Source organism: Myotis yumanensis, unplaced genomic scaffold (genome assembly GCF_028538775.1).
Source record: "Myotis yumanensis isolate MYYU_CA2020_CCGP unplaced genomic scaffold, mMyoYum1.0.hap1 SCAF_7, whole genome shotgun sequence".
Lineage (NCBI taxonomy): Eukaryota > Metazoa > Chordata > Mammalia > Chiroptera > Vespertilionidae > Myotis > Myotis yumanensis.
This window is the reverse complement of record NW_027223758.1, coordinates 21,984,034-22,008,572: the sequence shown is the minus strand read 5'-3', so window position 1 is coordinate 22,008,572 and position 24,539 is coordinate 21,984,034. Positions and strand designations below refer to the sequence as shown.

Genomic DNA, 24,539 nt, shown 5'->3' with positions numbered 1-24,539 from the left:
GGATGTGAATTATTGTTTTGGGTTTCTTAGATATATATATATCCAGAAATGGAATTGCTGGATCATAAGGTAGTTCCATTTTAATTTGAGGAACCTCCATACTGTTTTTCATAGAGGCTGTACCAATTTGCATTCCCATCAGCAGTGCAAAGGGTTCACTTTTCTCCACATCCTCATCCACACATTTATTTATTGCTGATAGCCATTCTGATAGGTGTGAGGTGATATCTCATTGTGGTTTTAATTTGCATTTCTCTGATGATTAGTGATGTCGACCATCTTTTCATATGTCTACTGGCCATCTGTGCGTCCTCTTTGGAGAAGTATCTATTCAGGTCCTCTGATCATTTTTTAATTGGATTGTTTGTTTTAGGTTGAGTTATATGAGTTCTTTATACATTCTGGGTATTAACCCTTTGAGTTATCATTAGTGAATATTTTCTCCTATTTAATAGGTTGTCCTTTTGTTTTGTTGATGGTATCCTTTGCTGTGCAAAACTTTTTTAGTTTGAGGTAACCCATTTGTTTACATTTTCTTTTGTTTCCTTTGTCTGAGGAGAAAAAATATTGCTAAGAGAAATATCAGAGAATTCACTGCTTATGTTTTCTTATAGGAATTTTATAGTTTTGAGTCTTCCATTTAAGTCTTTAATCCATTTTGAGTTCATTCTTGTATATGGTCTAGTATCATTTTTTGCATGTATCTGACCAATTTTCCCAACATTATTTATTGATATAAACTGTCTTTACCCCATTGTATATTCTTTTTTTTTAAAAATATATTTTATTGATTTTTTACAGAGAGGAAGGGAGAGAGATAGAGAGTTAGAAACATCGATGAGAGAGAAACATCGATCAGCTGCCTCCTGCACATCTCCTACTGGAGATGTGCCCGCAACCCAGGTACATGCCCTTGACCGGAATCGAACCTGGGACCCTTCAGTCCACAAGCCGACGCTCTATCCACTGAGCCAAACCGGTTTCGGCCCATTGTATATTCTTGACAACTTTGTCAAACATTAATTGACCAAATAGGTGTGGGTTTATTTCTGAGCTCTCTATTCCATTCCATTGATTTATACGCCTGTTTTATGGAAGTACCATGCTGTTTTGATTACTATAGCCTTGTAATGTAGTTTGATATCAGGTAGCATGATATCTCCTACTTTGTTCTTTTTTCTCAAGATTGCTGTGGCTATTTGGAGTCTTTTGTGGTCCCATATAAATTTTGGGGTTACTCAAGTTTCATGAAAAATGCCATTGATATTTTGCTAGGAATTGGGTTGAATCTATTTATTGCTTTGGGTAATATAGACATTTTAACAATGTTAATTCTTCCTATCCATGAGCATAGTATATGCTTCCATTTATTTGTATCTTCTTCCATTTCTTTCTTTAGTGTCTTATAATTTTTTAAGTATAGGCCTTTTGCCTCCTTTGTTAAATTTATTTCTTAAGTACAGTATTTTATTTTTTGATGCAATTGTAAATGGGATTGTTTTCTTAGTTTCACTTACCAATAGTTCATTACTTAGTATAAAAATGTAACCAATTTCTGAATATTTATTTTGTATCTTGCTACTTTACTGAATTCACTTATCAATTCTAGTCATTTTTTCCCCCCATGGAATCTTTATAGTAATTGATATACATTGTCATGTCATTGCAAATAATGAGTTTTACTTCTTCTGCTCTAATTTGTAGTCAGTTTGTTCAGATTTTCTGTATCTACTTGATTCAGTTTTGAAAGATTGTATGTTTCTAGGAATTTATCCATTTCTTCCATATTATCCAATTTGTTGCCATGTTGTTTGTAATATTTTTTTATAATCCTTTGAATTTCTATGGTGTGATGTCAGTTACTTCCTTCTTTCATTTTTTATTTTATTTATGTGGGTCCTCTCTTTTTCTTGATGAGTCATTTATCTTTACAAAGAAACAGATTTTGGTTTCACTGATCTTTTGCATATTTTTAGACACTATTTCATTTATTGCCACTCTAATCTTCATTATTTCCTTTCTTCTACTCACTTTGGACTTTGTTCACTGCTCTTCCATTAGTTCTTTTAGGTGTAAGATTAGATTATTTATTTGAGATTTTTCTTGTTTCTTGAGATAGGCCTGTAATGCTATAAATTTCCCTCTTAGTACTGCTTTCACTGTGTCTCATAGCTTTTGAGTTTTCATGTTTCCATTTTCATTTGTCTCCGGCATCATTTGATTTCTTCCTTGATTTCCTTATTAACCCATTCATTATTTAGTAACATATTATTTAGCCTCCATGTGTTTGTGTGTTTTTCAATTTATGTCTTATAATTGATTTCTAGTTTCATAGCATTATGATCAGAGGAGATATCTGATATAGTTTCAATCTTCTTAAATTTATTACAACTTGTTTTGTGTCACAGCATGTGGTCTTTTCTAGAGAATGTTCTGTACTTTTAACAAAATGTATATTCTGCTGCTTTGGGATAAAATGCTCTGGACATATCAATTAAATCCATCTAATCTAGTGTGTCATTTAAGGCTTCTTTTTCCTTGTTGATTTTCTATTTGGAAAATCTATCCATTGGTATCAATGAGGTATTAAAATCCCCTAGTATGACTATTATGGTGGACCTCTTTTTCCTTTATATCCACCAAGATTTACTTTATGTGTTTAAGTGCTCCTATGTCAGATGTATATTTAAAAGGGTTATGTCCTCTTGTTGAATCATTCCCTTTCTCATTATGCTGTATCCTTCTTTGTCTCTTATTATATAGACTTTGTTTTAAAGTATATTTATTCTTACCGAAGTATTGCTACCCCAGCTTTTTAAATTTCCATCTGCATAAAATATCTTTTTCCATCCCTTTATTTCAGTCTGTGTGTGTCTTTCATTCTGACGTGGGTCTCTTGCAGATAGCATATATATATTGGTCTTGCTTTCTTATCCATTCAGTTACTCTATATCTTTTGATTGGAGTACTTAAACCATTTACATTTATAGTGACTGTTGATAGGTACATACTCATTGCTACTTTATTCTTTATAACTATGTTCCTTTATTTCCTCTTTCTTCTTCTTATAGAAGTCCTTTTAACATTGCTTGTTATACTGGGCCGGTGGTATTAAACTTCTTTAGCTTTTCTTGTCTGGGAAGCTCTTTGTTTTTTTTAAAATATATTTTATTGATTTTTTAGAGAGAGGAAGGGAGAGGGATAGAGAGAAACATCGATGAGAGAGAAATATCGATCAGCTGCCTCCTGCACACTCCCCACTGGGGATGTGCCTGCAACCAAGGTACATGCCCTTGACTGGAATCGAACCTGGGACCCTTGAGTCCGCAGGCTGACGCTCTATCCACTGAGCCAAACCGGCCAGGGCTGTTTGTTTTTTTTGGAAGTTTATTTTTTTTGTCTCAATATTTTTTAAAATTTTGTTTTATTGCTTAAGGTATTACAAAGAGTATTAAATATGTCTGTTTTTTTTCTCCCTTGACCTTCCCCCTCCGCCCCCCCACCTCCATTACCCCCCAGTGTCTTGTGTCCATTGGTTATGCTTATATGCATGTATACAAGTCCTTCAGTTGATGTCTTAACCCGCCTCCCCCCACCTCTCCCCCCGGGGCCCCAGCCCTCCCTGGCCTTCCTGCTGGAAGCTCTTTCTCATACATTTTAAAATGATAGCCTTGATGGGTAGTCTTGGTTGCAGGTCTTTGCTTTTCATAACTTTGCATATTGTATGCATATCCCTTCTGGCCTGAAATGTTGCTGTTGAGAAATCAGCTCTTAGGGGAACTTTCTTGTTGGCAACTAACTTTATTTCTCTTGCTGCTTTTAAGATTCTCTCTAACCTTTGCCCTTTTCATTATGATGTATTTTTGTGTGGGCCTCTTTGGGTATAACTTGTTTGGGGCTCTCTGCATTTCTGGATTTGTATGTCTTTTCCTTCATTTGATTAGGGAAATTTTCAGTTATTCTTTCTTCAAATAGGTTCTCAATCCCTTGATTATTCTCTTCTCCCTCTGGTACCCCTATGGTACAGATGTTGTTACACTTCATGTTATCCTTAAGGTCCCTTAAACTATCCTCATTTTTTAAAACTCTTTTTTTGTTTTTGCTGTTCTGATTGGGTGTTTTCTGCTACTTTGTCTTCCAACTCATGGATTCAATCCTCTGCTGCATCTAACCTATTGCTGATTCCTTCTAATGTTTTTTCCATTTCAGATACACTGTATTATATTTTTTATTTCTGACTGGTAGTTCTTTTTTATGGTTTATGTATTCTTTTTTTAAGCTGTTGAAATTCTTCCTAATTTCTTTGAGCATTTTTATAACCATTGTTTTGCATTCTATATCTGGTAGATTGCTTGCCTCCATTTCCTTTAGTTCTTGTTCTGGAGATTTCTTCTGTTCTTTCATTTGGGGCATGCTATTTTGTCTCTCCATTTTGGTTGCCTCTCTGTGATTGTTTCTGTGCCTTAGGTCGGTCTGCTATGTTTTCCTGTTTTGGCAGGGTGGCCTTATGTAGTAGGTGTTCTGTGGGGCCCAGTGGAGTAGTCTCCCTGATCACCTGAGCTGAATACTCCAGGAATGTCCCTGTGTACGTTATGTAAGCCTTCCTGTTGTAGATGAATTTTGACTGCTGTTTGCCCCTCTTTGCAAGAGGTGGTCCCTCTGGCTGGCTGACTGCGAGGACTGAATCCAACCATAATTTGTGAGCTGTTATGCAGGCACTGTCCACTAGCCTCAACAGGGTTTGGAGTCTGCAGAGTCTCACTTTGGATGCGACTCTTGTGGAGTTAATTGGGTTCTGCTCTGATATTGTCTATATTCCGCCATAGGATGTGCTGATTCTGGGACCTCTTGGGAGGGACTCTGGTGCAGGTCAATGTCAGATGCTGCCTATGACTGTCCCTAAGCAACCTGTTTGGAGCTACAGAAGTGATCCACAGTTTGTTGCTGTCCTTACAGGGCCTGGGTGTGTGTTGAAAGTGCCAAGCTCTGCACGAAGGCCAGCTGCCTCCTGCATCAAACTGGGGAACAGGTCAGCATAAGGCCCAATGCATCGTGATATCTGCCTCTGCCTACCTTCACCTGCTGGCTACCTGTTAGGTTCAGTCACTGAAAGAGCCTCTTCTGGTACTCAAGTTACATGAGGTAGGTTCTCAGTGAGTCATTAGGTAGGGGTGAGTGGTGTTTACCTGACTGATACAGATTCAAACTCTGTGCCAGTGCTGGGCCTGACTCAACTCAACAAAAGTCTCAAAGTATGCCAACTACTACCCATCAGGCCCCTGCAGACCTTTGTGGTGGGCCAGGGTCATCAGCGTGAGGCCTGCAAAGCTTATCGGATCCCAACAGAGCAGTTTGGCCATGGGAAGGGAGGACTCTGCACAGGAATATTGTGAGGAAAAATGGCCTCCACCCTGGAGACACCCTGAATTCTGGGGACACTTCTTCAAGAGCCTGAGCTCAGCAGTGTGGGGTGGCAAGGAGTTGGGGGTGGGGAGGGTTGGGCTAGTGGATCTCTTGTGGGGTGGCCGTGCCAGCCAGACTCTCAGGAAGGGGAGAAATGGCCTAGAATCAGTCTCTGATACAACTCCAGTCCACCCAGACCTCCACTACATGTGGAGGCAGTCGAATCCTCTGCAGTGAGCTCAGCAAGATGGGGTGACAGGGAGTCAGGAGGGTGGGGCTATTGCATTTCCCCAGGCTGATGCCCTATGGAGGGGAGTGCTCTGCCCAAGAAAGATGGCCTCTGTGGGCAGTGGGGGAAAGTGACACAGCACAGGGACCCTGGCAGTTGTCCCTTTGGCTCCCTCCTCCCACTCTCCCCGCAGAGCCACTCAACTCAGTCTCTCCTCACACCACTCTAGTCTGCTCAGAACTGCCCTCCCTCCGCTGGAGCCAGGGTAAGTGGTTGTGAACATGATTTTTTGTGTTGGCCCTTTAAGAGAGTGCCTGGGTTTCTAGCAGACTCTCATCTCTCCCTGGCAGACAGAATCCCTGCTGATTCTCATAGCCAGATGTGGGCTCCTCTCCTAGCTCTGGTGCTCCGGGTTGGGGAGCTAGGTTTAGGGCTGAGATCTCATGCTCCTCAGGGAGGGCTTTTGCAGATGAGATATCCCTCTGGAATTTCAGCTGCCACCTGTGGGAGCCAGGCCAGGCCTTTGCCCATCCTATCAGTCTCAATGTGGCTTCTGTAAATCCTTCTGTTCAGTTAGTCTTCAGTTGGTTATTCAGGTTGATTATTCTAAATGTTAGTTGTAATTCCAGTTTGTTCCTCCTCTGCTGCCATCTTGGATCCTCTCCAAGTAATTGTTATTATATGGAATTGAGGTCTTATAGGTCTGCTCTTCCCATTTTCCAAGAAAATATGGATATTGAGATTTTGATATGAAATTCTCTAATTTTAAAAACACTTTCTGGGCCAAATATAACATGTGTGGGCAACTGCATCATATATAACTTCCACTTTAGGGCTCTTGCTTAGGTTAACTGACATAAACTCAGTGAAAAAATAATCATTTATCTGGCAAATATTGTACTAAGACTGTAGCCCTTTTCTAATTAAGGAGACATGACTTCAGACACAAGGTAGAAGCAGTGAAGTTCCAGCAGTAGGTAGCACGAATGCAGGGCAATTTCAGAAGAAGAAAAAGATTATGTGAGCCAAGGAGGGTAAGGGTGGCTTTGTGCAGGAAGAGAGGATTAAACTCTCATCTGGGGGATGGGTAGGATTCAGAATGGGAGAGTCTGAGAAGGGAGAAGGAAGGACAAAAGTATGGAGATGGGGATGGACCTGATGTGTTCAGAGGTATGAGAGAGAAAACCTGAAGAATATGGGCCCATTATCACACAGGATAAATGTTCATGATTCTAAGTAAAAGAATATGGGCCCAATATAACATAGGATAAATGTTCATGATTCTAAGTAAAAGAATATGGGCCCAATATAACATAGGATAAATGTTCATGATTCTAAGTAAAAGAATATGGGCCCAATATAACATAGGATAAATGTTCATGATTCTAAGTAAAAGAATATGGGCCCAATATAACATAGGATAAATGTTCATGATTCTAAGTAAAAGAATATGGGCCCAATATAGCATAGGATAAATGTTCATGATTCTAAGTAAACAAAAGTCCAAAGAGGTTATAACGTTTGTATCTTTGCATCCTGGTACTGATATGACCTAAAAACAAATTGAAAAAAGCAATGTTTTTTAAAAAAATTATTAGTGAAAGAAGAGTATGGATGTGCAAAGAGTGGAAGACAGAAACTTTTTACTTTAGTAGTGACCCAAAGTAAGAAATCTAATTGTGCACGTGGTGATAAAGGAATATCGGTGATGTCTACTTGATGCCATTCAGAACAACCACTTTAAGTACATGTCAGATTTCCTCTGTAAATGAAGGTAGCTCAGATTTAGAACTCAAGTAGCTCAGATCACTGCTGGTTATACAACCCTGGATAGTTTGGGAGCTGGGTTAATTTACACACTCAGCTTCCTGGCATTCTTCCTTTGGACTGACAAATCAGCATTATTTGCCAGATTATAAGAGATCTTCCCATTACCTCTTTTTCAGTTGGCTTTCCCTTGTCATCCTAATCTAATGGTACTCCAGATAACTGTCTTGCTGCACCACAGTTTCATATAAATTACAAGGAAGAGGAGCCTCCTACCAGCCTTCTCAGTAATTTACACCACAATAGCAGCAGCACCAAAGTGCTAGTCATTTATAAATAGGCTCCTAAAGCAGCATGTGGGTTTTTAAAAAAGAACAGTTAAAAATATTCCCCAATTTGAGCACATCGTTACTGCTAGTGTTATAGTATGACATAGACAACAAAATGTTTCCTATTGTGTAGGGATAGAAAGTTTATTAAGGCCACTCACCAACAATAGGTTGATGGGTGTTGAGATTAGGAGCTCTTTATGTACTAAAGAGATTCAGAGTAGTCTACTAAGTATTATCTGACAGATATCAGCCTCACTGAACCTAGGAACCAAGGCAAAAACTTCAATGGCAGGATCCAAATACACCATTTATATATTCCCTCACATATTCAATCCATTTTGTCTTAGATATGCTTTGAAGCTCACTCTATCTAACTGGTCCCAGGCTGCAAAATATAATAGCAGACACATGCCACTTACAATGTGCCAGGCAATGCTTTATCTACTTTATATTAGGAGGCACAGACATGTCAACTTAATAAATCCTGACAACAACAATATGAGCCAAATTTTCTCATACTCCCATTTTATAGATCGGGAAACTGAGGCCCAGAAGGGTTAAGTATTTACTCATAGTTACATCGCTAGTAAGTAGCAGGGCTGGCATTCAAACCAAATGTCTCCAGAGCCTTGCTCTCAATCATCTTGTCCTGGCTGCCTCTCTGACAACCTTCTTCTTGGGCCAGGGGAATTTCTGGCTTTTGGGTAAGATCGAATGGGAGAAAACTGGGCATTTCTCGGTTGTTTTTGTCCTGAACGGATTGCTTTATTGATTGAGTTTTCCCTTCCTCTGTCTTTTATTTATCTTTTTTATTTCTTGTTTTATGAACTAGATAGCCTCGTCTGCAGCATGGGAGAAGGGAAAGCTGAACTTCTGTCTGTCTAGGACAGCACAAGTCATTGGCATTTCTCATTTATCAAGAAGACATACCTCCTACCCAACCAAGCCCCATGTTTTATTGTTAACAATATTCTTCCTCTCCTGGACACCAAACTCCTCCCAGGTCTAGTAGCCAGGCATGAGGCTTAGGAGTCCATGTAATACAAGCCAAGTGCTTTTATGCATTTGCAGAAATGGGCTGAGTACATACCTTATTGGCTGCCATGGAAAAGTATTTGAAAGCAGTAGCATTATTTTGTGGTGCTGCATCATTCCCTTCTAAATACATCTAGAAAAAAAATTAAAGAGAGTGTAAAAACTAAGGAATTTGAGGTGATGGTTACACAAAACTGTGAATATAGTAAATGCCATTGAAATGCATATCTTTCAATGGTTAATTTATGTTCCATGAATTTCACTTCAACTTTTTAAAAAGGAAAAACTAAAGAAACAATCTACCTCATACATTCTGGAGGGACCTTGCACAAGGACCAAAACATGAGCCCTATTTGTGTTTTTTTTTCATGTTTCCTGTATCTACATTTACTGTAGATTGCACTTCTGGAAGCAGGGCACTTGTCCCCATGGTTACTAATAAATGCAAACTGGCTGCAGGGAGCCAAAGGCAGCACCTGGCAGAGCGAGTGGTCTTTGAAGAAGACAGAACATACCCTTCTAGAGGCACCTTCTACAAAGGCTGCTCAGGAGCCGGAGAGGACTCCCATCAGAGGCGGCCAAAGGCTGCACTTTGGCCAGCCTGGATCTGGGACTCATTCTTGGAGTTAAGGAAGGAGGCACCCATTGGATTGAGGACTGTACCAGTCTTCGATGCACAACCATCCCGGGTCTCCTGTTACATGCCAGGGGAAGGGGTCATGGGAGGGATTCTGAGCTATATTCAGTCAAGGAGCCCTAACACAGGTGCACTTTCAAGGTTGCATTTGGTGTCCCAGATAAAAGCTACTGTTTTGTGGGGCTCCTTCCCAAACTATCACCTCAGGAATACTACCCTCAGTGTGTAGCCACATGCCTCTCTCAGCTGCTTCCGTGAGAGGCATGCATCATTGTACCTACGCTGGGTTCAATCAGCTGATACCATTTAAGAAATGAAAATTATTCATCAAGATGAAGCATGTACCTTTCCTATGAATGCCATGGCATTTGCACTCCCGGCCTTTGCTGCCTTTAAGAAGTAGTATAATGCTTTCTGGAGAGAGAACGAACAGTATTATTGGTAGTCATGAACAAATTCTACAAAATGGTTTTTTAAAGCAAACAATTTCATTCAACATGCATTCAAAAATATCTATGAAACGTCCACTTTCTTCAAGGTACTATTCCAAATGCTATTTGAACCATAAACCTGAAGAGCTGGAGATTATATATCTATCTCATATACATATTTAGAATGTGAGGACTTCTCACATTGGGAAAAGATCGATGGGCATGTGGCTTAGTGGAGGACAAATGAGTCCCAGCTGCAGACCTAACAGTCTAGTATTTTGAAAAAGTAAGCATTTATGCTGATACTATGTACTTACAAGACAGTTTATACAACTGGCAGGATTTATCCTAATGTTTATAAGGCAGAGTGAATAGGACCAGACACACATGGCTGCCTGCTGAGACCAGATCTTCCTGCAGAGGTGAACTTCAAGCCAATTCTTTCTAAGTCAAATTGAGGGAGGCCAGCAAAGCCTCTGATTCTCTCTAGGTCATGACATTAAATGAATGGCTCAGTCTAGAACACATAAGGTTTGCCCTGTACCCTAGCCTCATCCTGAACTTCCAGAAGTTTTCCTCAGAGACCACATGGAGTAATGAAAGAAATCAGCCCTAGGAATGAGAAGTGCAGAACTCTCCAAAGTGTCTTATTAGGACACAATTCTACTGCTCTTTAAACAGCCTTGATTCAGTTGATGTGCAAGGCTCTGCTCCTTCACAAGAGGAGAGAATGTTTAAGGAAAACATGAGGGTAGTATTTTTGTATATAAACTAGAGGCCCGGTGCACAAAATTTGTGCACTCTGGGGGGTGAGGGTCCCTCAGCCTGGCCTGTGCCTTCTCACATGCAGTCCAGGAGCCCTTAGGAGATGTCTGACTGCCGGCTTAGACCCGCTCCCTACAGGGAGCGGGTCTAAGCCGGCAGTCAGACATTCTTAGTGCTGCCGTGGAGGTGAGAGAGGCTCCCGCCACAGCCACTGTGCTTGCCAGCCATGAGCCCAGCTCAGGACTTCTGGCTGAGCGGCACTCCCCCGTGGGAGCACACTGACCACCAGGGGGCAGTTCCTGTATAGAGCGTCTGCCCCCTGGTGGTCAGTGTGCATCATAACGACCGGTTGTTCTGCTGTTTGGTTGATTTGCATATTAGCCTTTTATTATATAGGATTTGCTCTAGAAATATTTCCAACTTATTTGACAACCACACTTTTTTTTATTGCTTAAAGTATTACAAAGGGTATTATATATGTGTCCTTTTTTCCCCTCCCCGCCTTTGACAATCCCCTGGCCTCCCCTACCCCCCAGTGTCTTATGTCCATTGGACAACCACACTCTTGTTAGTAAAGTCAGTCTGTCTGGTGCTGGACCTCATCACATCATGCACCCATCATCCATCCACCTCTTCTGTTCTTCATCTATCCTTTCAAACACTTGATTCCTTACTACCATATATATGATAGTATGAAAGATATTCTAAGTGATTTATAGATGAACAAAAAACACTTTGTCGACATCTGCTCCCTAGCAATACTGATGAGAAGAAAGGAATATATGTAAATAGCAGTAAGATAATAGGTGATAGGTGGGATAAAAGGAACACCAAAAATAATCAGAAGGGTATGAAATAATACAAACCAGTTATGTGATAAGTATTTTACAGTTTTTTCTTATATAATCTTCACAATGACACTATAAGGATGGTATTATTGATATCTGAGTCTATTTAGTGACACTCAAGAGTCATGCAGTTGGTACTGGAGTCCCAAAAGCCTGAATCCAATTTCCATGTACTTGGCCCAGAGGTCAACTGGAACCTGCCCTTCCATGCTAGACACTCATGCTTGGATTGTCGGTCAGGCCTAGGGAATGCACTGGTGCACGAATTTCATGCACCGGGCCTCTAGTACATTTATACAAGGGGGCTGGATTTTAATCTTTATGGCCCATTCCAGCTCTAGTATTATGATTCTGTGTAACTTTTTTCAAAGTACCAGGTACAATCTGAGTACAGGATACATAGTAGTAAGCAAGACAGATAAAAATTTATATTCCATTTCGGGGAGATAATAAATATGTCAAAATCAATATAGTTCAGGGAGTGATACAGGCTAGAGGAAAATAAACACAGAATGATATGATAAGTGATGGAAGAGTAGAGTTGATCAATAAAATTTTTTCTGAGGAGGTAAGACTTAAAGGATGAGAAGTTAGCCATGGGAAGATCTGTAGTAAGTCTTTCAGAATTTGGGTTTATACTTTTATCTTCTCTCTCCCTTTTGCATTTCCCATGCCATTCCAAGTTGATTCTGGTGCAACTAAGCTTGTTGAAAAAATGACCATCACAATACTCTGCAGTTCTGCCTATTAGTGGGAGATGCCTTTTCCCCTACCTCTTCAATGCTGCTGGCCTTGTGACTTGCTTTGTCTAAATAAATGTGGCAGAAGTGATTTGTGAGTTCTGACCATATGCCTCAAAAAGACTTTCTGCTCTGTGTTCTTAGAACCTTAGAACAAAAGCAATTTGACTGCTATGTGAAAGCTTGAGCCAACTGGCTGGAGAATGAGAGCATATGGAGAGATCCAGTCATCCTGTCACAGATGAGGCCATCATAAGCCAACCAGTTCTGGGCAATAATACTCTAGCTAACTATAGATGCATGAGAAACCCCAGCCAACATTAGTTGAGTCTGGCCCAGACCAGAATTACTCTGCTGAGCTCAATCAAAATCATGAATTAAATAAGTGGTTGTTGTTATAAGCTTCCTAAATTTGGGAGTGGTTTCTGATGCAGCCTAAACTAACTGATAAGCCAACTAATCTTGAGCTCCTAGACCTTGACTGGAGTCTCCATGGAAATTCCAGTGTATTAGGTTGAGGAAAGCAGCAAGGACCAGCCTGTGCATGCGCCAGAATTAACCCCCCTCCCCTCCCAATTCTCACCCAAGAATATGTTGTGTGGCTTTTAAAAAATTGATTTTAGAGTGAGAGAAGGGGGCGGGGGGAGTGGAGGAAGGGAGGGAGGGAGAGAGAGAGAGAGAGTGAGAAACCTCAATTGGTTGCTTCTCATATGTGCCCCTACCAGGGATCAAACCTGCACATGGGTATATGTCTTGACCAGGGATCAAACCCATGACCCTTCAGCACTCTGGATGATGCTCCAACCAACTGAGCCACACCAGTCAGGGCTAAACCAGATATTTTGAGATGAATGGATGGGAAGAATGGGGCCTAACCCACCATCAGAAAGTTAGATCTGAAGCAACCTGAGAGATTATGTCATTCCTTCTTTTTGCTTTATAAGAGAGGAAACTAGATTTTAGATTCCTATTTCCCTTTCCTCCCCCCAGGTCAAAGGAAATAAGGTTTAATGGAAAGAGCACAGGTTTTAAATGCTGAAGCCCTATGTTCAAATTTAGCTTCATAATAACCTTACTACCTAGTTGTGAGACTTGAAGAAATTTACTTCATTTTCTAGCCTCAGTTCCACATCTGTATAATAGAGATGTAAAACCCCTGTGACTGAGCTCATGGGAGGGCTAGGCTGAGCTCCTGAGTGATGCCGACTGCTTGGCTGTTGCCACTACATAAGCAGAATCCTTCAATGCCAGCCTTGGATAGCACTTCATCCTCACCTGGAGGCAGCTACCTCTCATCTGGTGTTCACAAAGCTAGGTGGCTGGAATTGACCAGAAGTACCTAGCTTTGTGGGGTTTTATGCACTCTACAAAGATTGGTGGATTTTCTCTGTAGCTGAAACGTTCATGCCTTAATGATCAAGCTTCATGCTTGTGGAAAATGGAGAATTCTTCTTAGTTATGCATCCCATGGTTGCATGAGAAATTCATTGCAGGCTGAAATCTGACATTGGAGTAATATTGTGAATCCAGAAATTCCCATCTAAAGAGCTAAAACCTTGGCTAATGATTAAGATAATTTAATCTGAAGACCTTCATAAGCATATGCTTATTTCAATTGCTACCTATTTTTATCACATTTTATGAACTTTGCATTTACATAATATATACTATATCTCATATAAAACAAACTATATTACCAATGACATACTCATATCATAACAATATGAAATGAGATGGGAGGTAATAACAGATCACTCTAAGTAACTGCCTTAGAAAGTAATTTCTATTGCTTAGCCTTTGGGACCATGTTAAAACAGGGTATGTACTCCTTTGAGCACGTGGCTCCTATAAAATAACAAGGGCTGAAAAATCATCTTATAAAAAGAATCCTAGTTACTTCCCCAGGCCTATGGGGATCTAGGGCCTTGAAATCATGGTCAGGATCTAGACAAGACCTCATCCCAGAGCTCTGGTATCTAATTGAGGAGGATCCTGTATAGGATTTGCTCTTTCTTCACTAAATTTGAACTGTTAATTAATCTTCTAACCTCACTGGGATAGAGTAAGGTTAAGCAAGGTGATTGAAAGAAGCTTTGGAAATTCAAAAATATGATGAATAATTCTTCTAATTACATTGAAAACTGTCTGTCCTCTGATCTAGCTAAATGGGATTGGGGCTGGTACTCAGGCTCCTTAGCAGGAGACTTCCAGGTGGATTTGGGGAATGGGCAAGTCCAAGGCCAGCAGGTGGGATATCCTCCTTATCTTACCCCAGTCCAAAAGTCTGTTTGGATAGAAAGAGGCTAGGTTCAGAGCATGGGAACTCCCCTGCCCCAAGTGTTCCTTCAGAAGCCCCTACCCCTTTGTCCTTGGAGGCAGGTAGGAAGGGTGCTCCCTCTGATGAACTTGTTCTTCCTCAAAAGCTGGAAAACTGATCTGACCAAGGAAGCAGTAGCGGGCTTCTCTTCTACACCCCCAGCAACTCTTCTACACCCCCTCCCGTTTCACTGGCTCACCATCCTCCCTCACTACTATGCTCCCCTCCTCACGTGATGAAATCTTGAGGTTAACTTACATAGTAATCCTGATCTAGACCTTTCCTCCCAATTAGATGTAATTGTCCAAGAGAAACCTAGAAAATATGATTTTTGAAAATTATTTTAGCAGTTGTATTAATTTAAGTAAAGAAAAGAAAAATTTCACTTGGTGATTTTACTATAGTATGTTGATCCACTTGGATGCAGTTGGCATGTCTTAAAAAAAAGCAGGGAAACATTCCAGACTGTATCTTTCATTGGGTAATTGGTTGATGCTGAGCATATGGCTTCTTTAATGAGTGGCCTGCTAGTGTACAGCAACACGTGGGCACATAAACCTAGAGGCCTTAACTCTTGGCTCTGAAAGGCTCACAAAGGCCATCCCTTTCTCACTCCCATAGACAGAATATTTCTGGGTTCTGGTAAGAAGGAGTTCATTCATATTAAAATCAACACTGGATGGTGCTTTTTTCTATAATTAAAATCTATGTTTTTTAAAAATGATTTTTTAGGAGTAAATGTAAAAAAAAATTGTCATTACTATGGCAACTGGCTCTTCCATAGTCCATAGAAACTGCAAGTAGCAGGGGGCAAAAAAAGAGCAGGACAAAGAGGAGGGGGTGTCTCTTCCCTTTCTCATTTAGGATGGGGCACTGTTAACCCCTCTAAGACTCAGAGCAAATCAAGGCCCTTGTAATTTACATGTTCTTAAAATTCAAGTTTGTCTGTATACTTTACTTGTATCTGAACATCTCCTCTTTCGGCCAAAAATTTATAGTATTGGTATATGTCCCAATCCAGAATCTCACTGTTAGAACTCAGATTTTCAGGTCTCTCAGTTAGTCTCACTTTTTCCACTGGAATACCTTCACTCTTTTCCAATTTGTCAGCAACTGTGAATAGAAACAAGCCAGAGAATAGCTAAAATACACAAGTTTGCAAGAGATAATAGTCAACTTAGAGAGAACACTGTTAGGTCTACTCTCTTTAAGTTGTGCAGAGATCTGGTCTATTAACAAAGGAAATATCCTAAGGCAGCAGTTCTCAACCTGTGGGTCGCGACTCCTTTGGCAGTCGAACGACCCTTTCACAGGGGTTGCCTAAGACCATCCTGCATATCAGATATTTACATTACGATTCATAATAGTAGCAACATTACAGTTATGAAATAGCAACGAAAATAATTTTACGGTTGGGTCACAACATGAGGAACTGTATTTAAAGGTCCAGAAGGTTGAGAACCACTGTGACCTAAGGTGATATAAATTTGCTGGATTTATTTGGTTCTGAGAAAAGTGCAAGCAAGCTTTGCAACCCATACAAATCTTGTATTAACATATATCAAACCCTACTGAAGATCTTGGCCAAGTAGGTTTAAGAAAAAAAGACAGCTGTCCAGCTGGTGTGGCTTAATTGGTTGAGCGTAGTCCCATGCACCAGGAGGTCACTGGTTTGATTCCAGTTAGGACACATGCCTGGGTTGTGAGCTCGATCCCCAGTAGAGGGCATGCAGGAGGCAGCCAATTGATGATCTCTTTCTCTCTCCCCCTCTCTTCCTCTCTCTGAAGTCAATAAAAATCATATTATAAACAACAACAAAAACCTGTCTCACCTTAAACAAAAGAGAGTTATTGTATGACTAATAACGTAACCACTCTGGTAGACAGAGTGAAACGTAAAACAAAAAAAGAAAAGAAAAAAAGACAGCTTTTTTTGGATTTGAGGAACAAGCAACTGATCCCTTCCACCACTATCTTTTTCAGAGACTGAAACTATAATATAAGAGCGATAACTGCTCCTTACTTCCTATGGATAATCTGAAAATAAATATAAAGATAACTATGCTTGAATAAACCCAACAAAGCATGCAGTTTGAACTATATATATAGTGATTCTAGTTTCATTAAACATATGAAATGATCTTGTTTTATATAGCATCTTAAATTCAAAATCAGTTGTTTTCCTTTTTTTTCTTAGATCCCAATAATGCCAAAAATGTGTATTTAGATGTTGTTGTGATTATAGAAATTAGTCAAATGGACTTTACCTTATTCACTTCTTGGCAGACTTTTATTTAAAATTCTATTATGTAGTCTGATTCAATAATGTTGCATGATGAAATGTGACATATAGCTTTGAAAATTATTCTAGGAACATAAATTAATCTCATGCTCTATTTTTTTTTGTAGACAAAAGGTATGGTAATAGAATAATGATTACTTGAATTGTTCTCAAGTGCAGTAATAGAGATCGCCAATGTGTGAACCTTACATCCATTTATCCTGGAATTTTAAACAAGTCATGCCATATTATAAATCTTAATATTTATTGATGCTACATTCAAATTTTCAATAGAAGGAAAGATCACAAGAACAAGTAAAACAGAATTGTTTGGGGTCATGCACTAACAAAAATGAAAGATGAGCACAATAATTTAAAACTTGGAAAGTAACTATTAAGAAATCAGAAAACTCTACATTGCCTTAAAAGAATTGTATTATAACAGATGTTAAAAGCACAGTCTTTTGATACTTTCACAAATATGTCAATTGGCATTGATTTATTTTTTAAATGCTTGGCAAGTCTGTTTATCTTAAAATAAACTATGTGGATTACTCACTATAATCTGCCACTTTCTTGTAATGATATAGGGCAACTTCACAATTCTGTAGAACATTGATTCCTGACAAATATCTGTATCCCTAAAACACAGGCATATATATTTTTAGTATTCTGACAATGCTGTATTTATAACATAACTATCTGGGTCCAAGAATATTTAATTTACAAACCATTATCATCTGGGACATCATGCTTCCTCCAGCACTCCCAAAAGTGTAATATATCAGTGCCTAGTTAAAAATAAATGAGCATATATATATAATCTAAATTTTGAAACTCAAACTAATCATTGCTTTTCTTATTCTTAGCACAGAAATGAACCCGAAATAAATTCCAAATTTCATTCTCTTCCTCTGTAAAGACAGTTGGTACTTTTTTTTTTTGAGGGAGGGAGGGAGTATTAGTGATCTCTGCAGTCTGTGAAAAGGGCATTGTACATGAGATTGTATTTACTCATCACAAATCCCTATGAAGTAGATATTATCTATCTTTAATGAAGAAACTGAAATACGGAACATTAAAAAAGTTATGGCATTTTAATCCTAAACTTCTCTGACTATTGAGCTGGTGCTTTTAATCACTGTACTAGAGTGAGCCCTTTTATCTAAAGCAGGGGTGGGGAACCTTTTTTCTGCCAAGGGCCATTGGGATGTTTATAACATTGTTTGCACACCATACAAAAATATCAACTTAAAAATCAGCCTGCTATCTTTGGTCAATCCTTTAATTAACTCACCCTAATGCATTGGCAGGGCCAGGTTAAATGATTTTGCCAGCCTTCTACAGCTTGCGGGCCAGATGTTCCCACCCCTGACTAAAGAATAGACTCTATTCAATGTTAATGTCCCTTTAAAAAAAAATCAGTTTTGTTTCAGAAAAAAATAGAATGATCTTACCTTGGCTTGATTATATTCCATTCCTATTCCATAAGAAGACAAAAACCCCAATGCCTAAAGCTCAAAAGAAAAAGTCAATAAATACATTTATTTCACAATTATTCTTATCTATATTGGTAAGGGATATTTTAAGTATCTACTTCATAGTAATTAGTATTGTTAACTTACTTCTTATACCATAACAAAGTGTGTGTGTGTGTGTGTGTGTGTGTGTATATATATATATATATATCCAATAAGCACATAAAAAGATACTGAACATCACTAACCATTAGGGAAATACAAATAAAAAATATAATCAGATATCATCATATCCATTAGAATGGCTACTATCAAGACAAACAAACAAGCAAAACTAGGAAATAGGAAGTGTTAACAAGGATATGAAGAGACAAGAACCCTTGTGTACCATTCGTGGGAATGTAACTGTGCAGCCACTGGGGAAAACAACATGATGATTCCTCAAAAAGTTAAACAGAATTACAATATGATTCTGCAATTCCATTTTTGGGTATATATCCAAAAGAATTGAAAACAGGATCTCAAAGAAATATTTGTATACCCATGTTTATAGCAGCATTATTCACAATAGCTAAAGTTGTAAGCAACCCAAATGTCCATAATCAGAGGATGAATGGATAAACAAAATATGGTTTGCAATTATGTTGATTAATGCAGCTTAAAGTATGTCTTGATACTTCATGGAGCAAGTCTCCCCTCATTATTATACTCCCAATTTGTTTACTATTCTTAAACATTGTGGATACATTTTAGTGTATGTATTCCAAGTGTCACCAAACTTTCATAAAATAAATATATATTTTTAATTTTTTATACATTTTGGAGATTTCCTCCTGCCAATACTTACAGGTAGACATGCTATAACTTCATAACATAGCCATTTCTCTACTGTTAGCCATTTAGGGTATTTAAAATTTTCAGCTCTTACAAAAAACATTGCAATTCTTGTACTTTCATATATATATATATATATATATATATATATATATATATAATATATTTTTTATTGATTTCAGAGAGGAAGGGATGGGGGGGAGGGGGAGAGAGAGAGAGAGAGAGAGAGAGAGAGAGAGAGAATCAATGATCGGCTGCCTCCTGCAGACCCCACACTGGGGATTGAGCCCACAACCTGGACATGTGCCCTGACTGGGAATTGAACCGTGACATCCTGGTTGGTCCATAGGTTGACACTCAACCACTGAGCAACACTGGCCGGGCTAGGTATATATTTGTTAGAACAAATAACTGGAAATGGAATTGCTGAGTCAAAGTGCTTCTGCAGTGAAAATGTTAATAGGTACTGCCAAATTGCCTACCAAAGTGTTATACAAATTTACTCTCTTACCAAAAGTATGTGAATTACCCATTCCTTCATAATCTCACCAACACTGGATATCAATGATCTTCAATTTTTCAGTTTTGCCAATCTAATGTATAAAAAAAATCTTATTTAAATTAGGGTTTCCCAAATTTCTGATAAGATTGAGTATCTTTTCTTATTTACTAGCCATTTAATTTCTTCTGTCATTTGCATGTTCATATCCTTTGACTGTTACTACTAGGTTTATGTATCTCTTCTTATTGTTGTGTAGGAACTTCATATAAACTATATTTATTAGTCATTTGTCTGTTATATATTTTGGTGAATATTACATCTTAGTTTACTGCTTGCCTTTCAATAATGATTACACCACTATATAGAAGTTTTAAAGTTTTAAAAATAAGATTTCTCAAGTTTTTCTTACAGAACAAAACAAATGTCAATAATAAATCCTCAGAGTGACTTTTCTGGAATCTACACATGCCATTTGTTCTGTATTTCACATCAGTAAAACTGAATGTAACATGTCTTCATGTTACCTTCTCAGATTGTGTATTTACTAACCCACTGTTGTGTATTGGGATGAAAATAATGCTTACTTGCACAGTAGGTGCTAAGATCAGCATTTTAGCTTGATTAGTCATTGGAGGGAGACAATGGAATGAGAAGTGGACAAAAATGCTTTTTAAAAAATGAAATGAAATTAAATGACCCAAATCCAAAGCACTGATAACATTAAATGTTAGTGAGGATGTGGAGTAACAGGAACTCTCATTCATTACTGGTAAGAATGTAAAAAGTATAGTCACTTTGGAAGACAGTTTGGAAGTTTCTTACAAAACTAAACATAAGCAATAATAAAACTAAACATATTCTTACCATATGATCCATTAATCACACTCCTTAGAATTTACCCACATGAGAAAAAAACTTATGTTCACACAAAAACTTGCACACAGATGTTCATGGCAGCTTTATTCACAATTGCCAAAACTTGGAATCAATCAAGCTATCCTTCAGTAGCTGAATATGTAAACTGATATATCTCTATAATAGAATATTATTCAGTGTTAACAAGAAATGAGCTATTGAGCCATGAAAAGATATGGAGGAAACATAAATGAATATTACTAAGTGAAAGAAGACAATCTGAAAACACTACATTCTCCATGATTCTAAACTATATGACATTCTGGAAAAGGCAAACTGCAGACAGTAGGAAGACCAGTGGTTTACGGAGGGTGGAAAGGGAGGAATGAATAGGCGAAGTACAGAGGATTTTGAAGGGTAGTGAATACATGACACCATAAATGTGGACAAAAAAATATATATATTTGTCCAAACCCATAGAATGCACTACACCAAGAGTAAACTCTTAAAAATAAAATTAAATAAATTCCTCTTACTGAAAAAACTGTGGCAGGGGTTGTTGGTTGTACCTGAGGATTCCCCCTCCTTCTAGAGCAGCGGTTCTCAACCTGTGGGTCGAGACCCCTTTGGGGGTCAAATGACCCTTTCACAGGCATCGCCTAAGACCATTGGAAAACACATATATAATTACATATTGTTTTTGTGATAAATCACTATGCTTTAATTATGTTCAATTTGTAATAATGAAAATACATCCTGCATATGAGATATTTACATTACGATTCATAACAGTAGCAAAATTACAGTTATGAAGTAGCAATGAAAATAATTTTATGGTTGGGTGTCACCACAACATGAAGAACTGTATTAAAGGGTCGCGGCATTAGGAAGGTTGAGAACCACTGTTCTACAGTAAAAGAACTCTTGATTTACAGCTGAGGATGTGGCAATCAAAACACTAAGGTTGAACCATAAGAATTTGATGGTGTCGTAGGTCAAATAAATAGCAATGCCATGATTTAACTTTTTTTTTTTAATTTTTATTTTTTGCTAAAAGTATTACAAAGGGTATTACATATGTGTCCTTCTTTTTTCCCCCGCCCTTGACAATCCCCTGCCCTCCCTTACCCCCCAGTGTCTTATGTCCATTAGTTATGCTTATATGCATGCATACAAGTCCTTCGGGTGATCTCTTACCCCCCTTCCTCCTGCCCCCCAACCTTCCCACTGCAGTTTGACAATCAGTTTGAGGCAGCTCTGCCTCTGTATCTATTATTGTTCAAAAGTTTGTAATGGTCTTTATTATCCATGAATGAGTGAGATCATGTGGTATTTTTCCTTCATTGACTGGCTTGTTTCACTTAGCATAATGCTCTCCAGTTCCATCCATGCTGTTGCAAATGGTAAGAGTTCCTTCTTTTTTACAGCAGCATAGTATTCCATCGTGTAGATGTACCACAGTTTTCTAATCCATTCATCTACTGATGGGCACTTAGGCTGTTTCCAGATCTTAGCTATGGTGAATTGTGCTATGAACATATGGGTGCACATATCCTTTCTGATTGGTGTTTCTGGTTTCTTGGGATATATTCCTAGAAGTGGGATCACTGGGTCAAATGGGAGTTCCATTTCCAATTTTTTGAGGAACCTCCATACTGCCTTCCATAGTGGCTGCACCAGTCTGCATTCCCACCAGCAGTGCACAAGTGTTCCTTTTTCTCCACATCCTCTCCAGCACTTGTCGTTTGTTGATTTGTTGATGATAGCCATTCTGACAGGTGTGAGATGGTACCTCATTGTTGTATTGATTTGCATTTCTCGGATGATTGAGCATGTTTTCATATGTCTCTTAGCTTTCTGAATGTCCTCTTTTGAAAGGTGTCTATTTAGATCCTTTGCCCATTTTTTGATTGGATTGTTTATCTTCTTTTTGTTAAGTTGTATGAGTTCCCTATAAATTTTGGAGATTAGGCCCTTATCAGATATGACGTTGGCAAATATGTTTTCCCATGCAGTGGGTTTTCTTGTTGTTTTGTTGATGGTTTCTTTTGCTGTGCAGAAGCTTTTTATTTTGATGTAGTCCCATTTGTTCATTTTCTCTTTAGTTTCAACTGCCCTAGGAGCTGTATCAGTGAAGAAATTGCTTTGGCATATGTCTGAGATTTTGTTGCCTTTGTATTCTTCTAGAATTTTTATGGTTTCCTGTCGTACATTTAAGTCCTTTATCCATTTTGAGTTTATTCTTGTGTATGGTGTAAGTTGGTGGTCTAGTTTCATTTTCTTGCATATATCTGTCCAATTTTCCCAACACCATTTATTGAAGAGACTATCTTGGCTCCATTATATGTTCATGCCTCCTTTGTCAAATATTAATTGAGCATATTGGTTCGGGCTAATTTCTGGACTCTCGATTCTATTCCACTGATCTATATGTCTGTTCTTGTGCCAGTACCAGGCAGTTTTGAGAACAGTGGCTTTGTAATACAGCTTGATATCTGGCATTGAGATCCCACCTACTTTGTTCTTTCTCAGGATCACTGCAGCTATTCGGGGTCTTTTTTTATTCCAGATGAATTTTTGGAGAGTTCATTCTAGATCTTTGAAGTAGAATGCCATGATTTAACTTATCGTGTTCCTTAGGCTCCGTAGTTAGCAGTCAGATGTGCCCATGTGGTTATTACCAATAGACACGAGTGACACTGATGTAAACAACTTCCACATCATGTTTGTAAAGGTGTGCCTTCCCTTTCTCCTCTTCCTCTTCCTATTAGCTAGAATGCTGACATGATGGTGAGCCAACTTGGACAGTGCAAAAAAGAGCCTATCCTAAAGATGGCAAAGTCACCAAATAGGAGTCTGAGTTCCTGATGACTTTACTACTGAGCAGAGCCACCTTCTCCACTCAAATTGAACTGCAGGGAAAATACAATTATGTTTTGTGTTAGTCATTTTATTTTGGGTCTCAGTTATACTCAACTAAACCTATATCCTAACTCTGTAGTTATCAAAGTATAGTTTGTAATGACTTGGAACATCAAGTCCTTTCAGCAGGTCTTCAAGGTCAAAACTATTTTTATACTTCAAAGATAGTATTTGTGTTTCTCCTCATGGTGACATTAGCACTAATGTTGAAGAGCAATGGTAAGTAAAACTGGTAGCATGTTAGCATGAATCAAGGAAGTGCCCCAAATCTCCATTTATATTATTATTTTTCATACATTACACTCACAGGAAAATATGCTAGTTTCATTTTAGAATGTTTGTGATAAGGCAGTAAGAGTATTATTTTTATTATCTCAACTCTGAAATACATGTCTTTTTAATATTCTACATGAGCAGATATGAAGTAGGCATAAAGCACTTCTGATAGTAAAATATGCTGAGTATTTAAAAGAAATTCTTGAAATGCTTGTTTGAGTTGCAAACTGAACTAGCCACTTTTTTCATGGAACACCATCTTTACTTGAAGGAACAATGAACTGATTATGTTCATTTAGATTGGCAGACATTTTCCTAGAAATGAATGAAGCAAGCTGGTCACTTCAACAAAACAAGCTTGTGCCGAAACCGGTTTGGCTCAGTGGATAGAGCGTCGGCCTGTGGACTGAAAGGTCCCAGGTTCGATTCCGGTCAAGGGCATGTACCTGGGTTGTGGGCACATCCCCAGTAGGAGATGTGCAGGAGGCAGCTGGTCGATGTTCCTCTCTCATCGATGTTTCTAACTCTCTATCTCTCTCCCTTCCTCTCTGTAAAAAATCAATAAAATATATTAAAAAAAAACACACAAAAAAACCAAAAAAAAACAAAAAAAAAAACCACAAAAAAACAAAACAAGCTTGTAAGAAAAAAAACTGAAATTTGGAAAACTTGTATCTGATACTATGAGCTTGATACTCCATTAAAGACTTTTGATGATATCAATGGCAATATTAGCATACATGATTTTTTGATACCATATAATGAAATTTGTCAAATTGAAAGATTTGCATAACTTAGAGAACCAATATTTTTTAAATGATCACTGTATGATGTTATGAAATCATATATGAGTAAAAAATTTCCATTCAAAATGCAAGATAGACCAG

General features: G+C 38.4%; 1 protein-coding gene across 3 annotated transcripts in view; it reads right to left on the bottom strand.

Moving 5' to 3' along the window:
• Window positions 1-24,539, bottom strand: part of SEL1L2 (SEL1L2 adaptor subunit of SYVN1 ubiquitin ligase) — a 65,155-nt gene that overhangs the window by 23,689 nt on the left and 16,927 nt on the right. For 2 of the 3 annotated variants that reach the window (XM_070421438.1, XM_070421439.1), the window contains exons 3-9: window positions 18,243-18,296; window positions 17,517-17,576; window positions 17,345-17,426; window positions 15,463-15,617; window positions 14,763-14,819; window positions 9,749-9,817; window positions 8,822-8,899 (exon numbers count right to left, since the gene is read on the bottom strand). In XM_070421438.1, the coding sequence (XP_070277539.1) occupies window positions 8,822-8,899; window positions 9,749-9,817; window positions 14,763-14,819; window positions 15,463-15,617; window positions 17,345-17,426; window positions 17,517-17,576; window positions 18,243-18,296 (555 nt within the window). The remainder of the gene's footprint in view (window positions 1-8,821; window positions 8,900-9,748; window positions 9,818-14,762; window positions 14,820-15,462; window positions 15,618-17,344; window positions 17,427-17,516; window positions 17,577-18,242; window positions 18,297-24,539) is intronic. The other variant, XM_070421437.1, reaches the window with a different exon arrangement.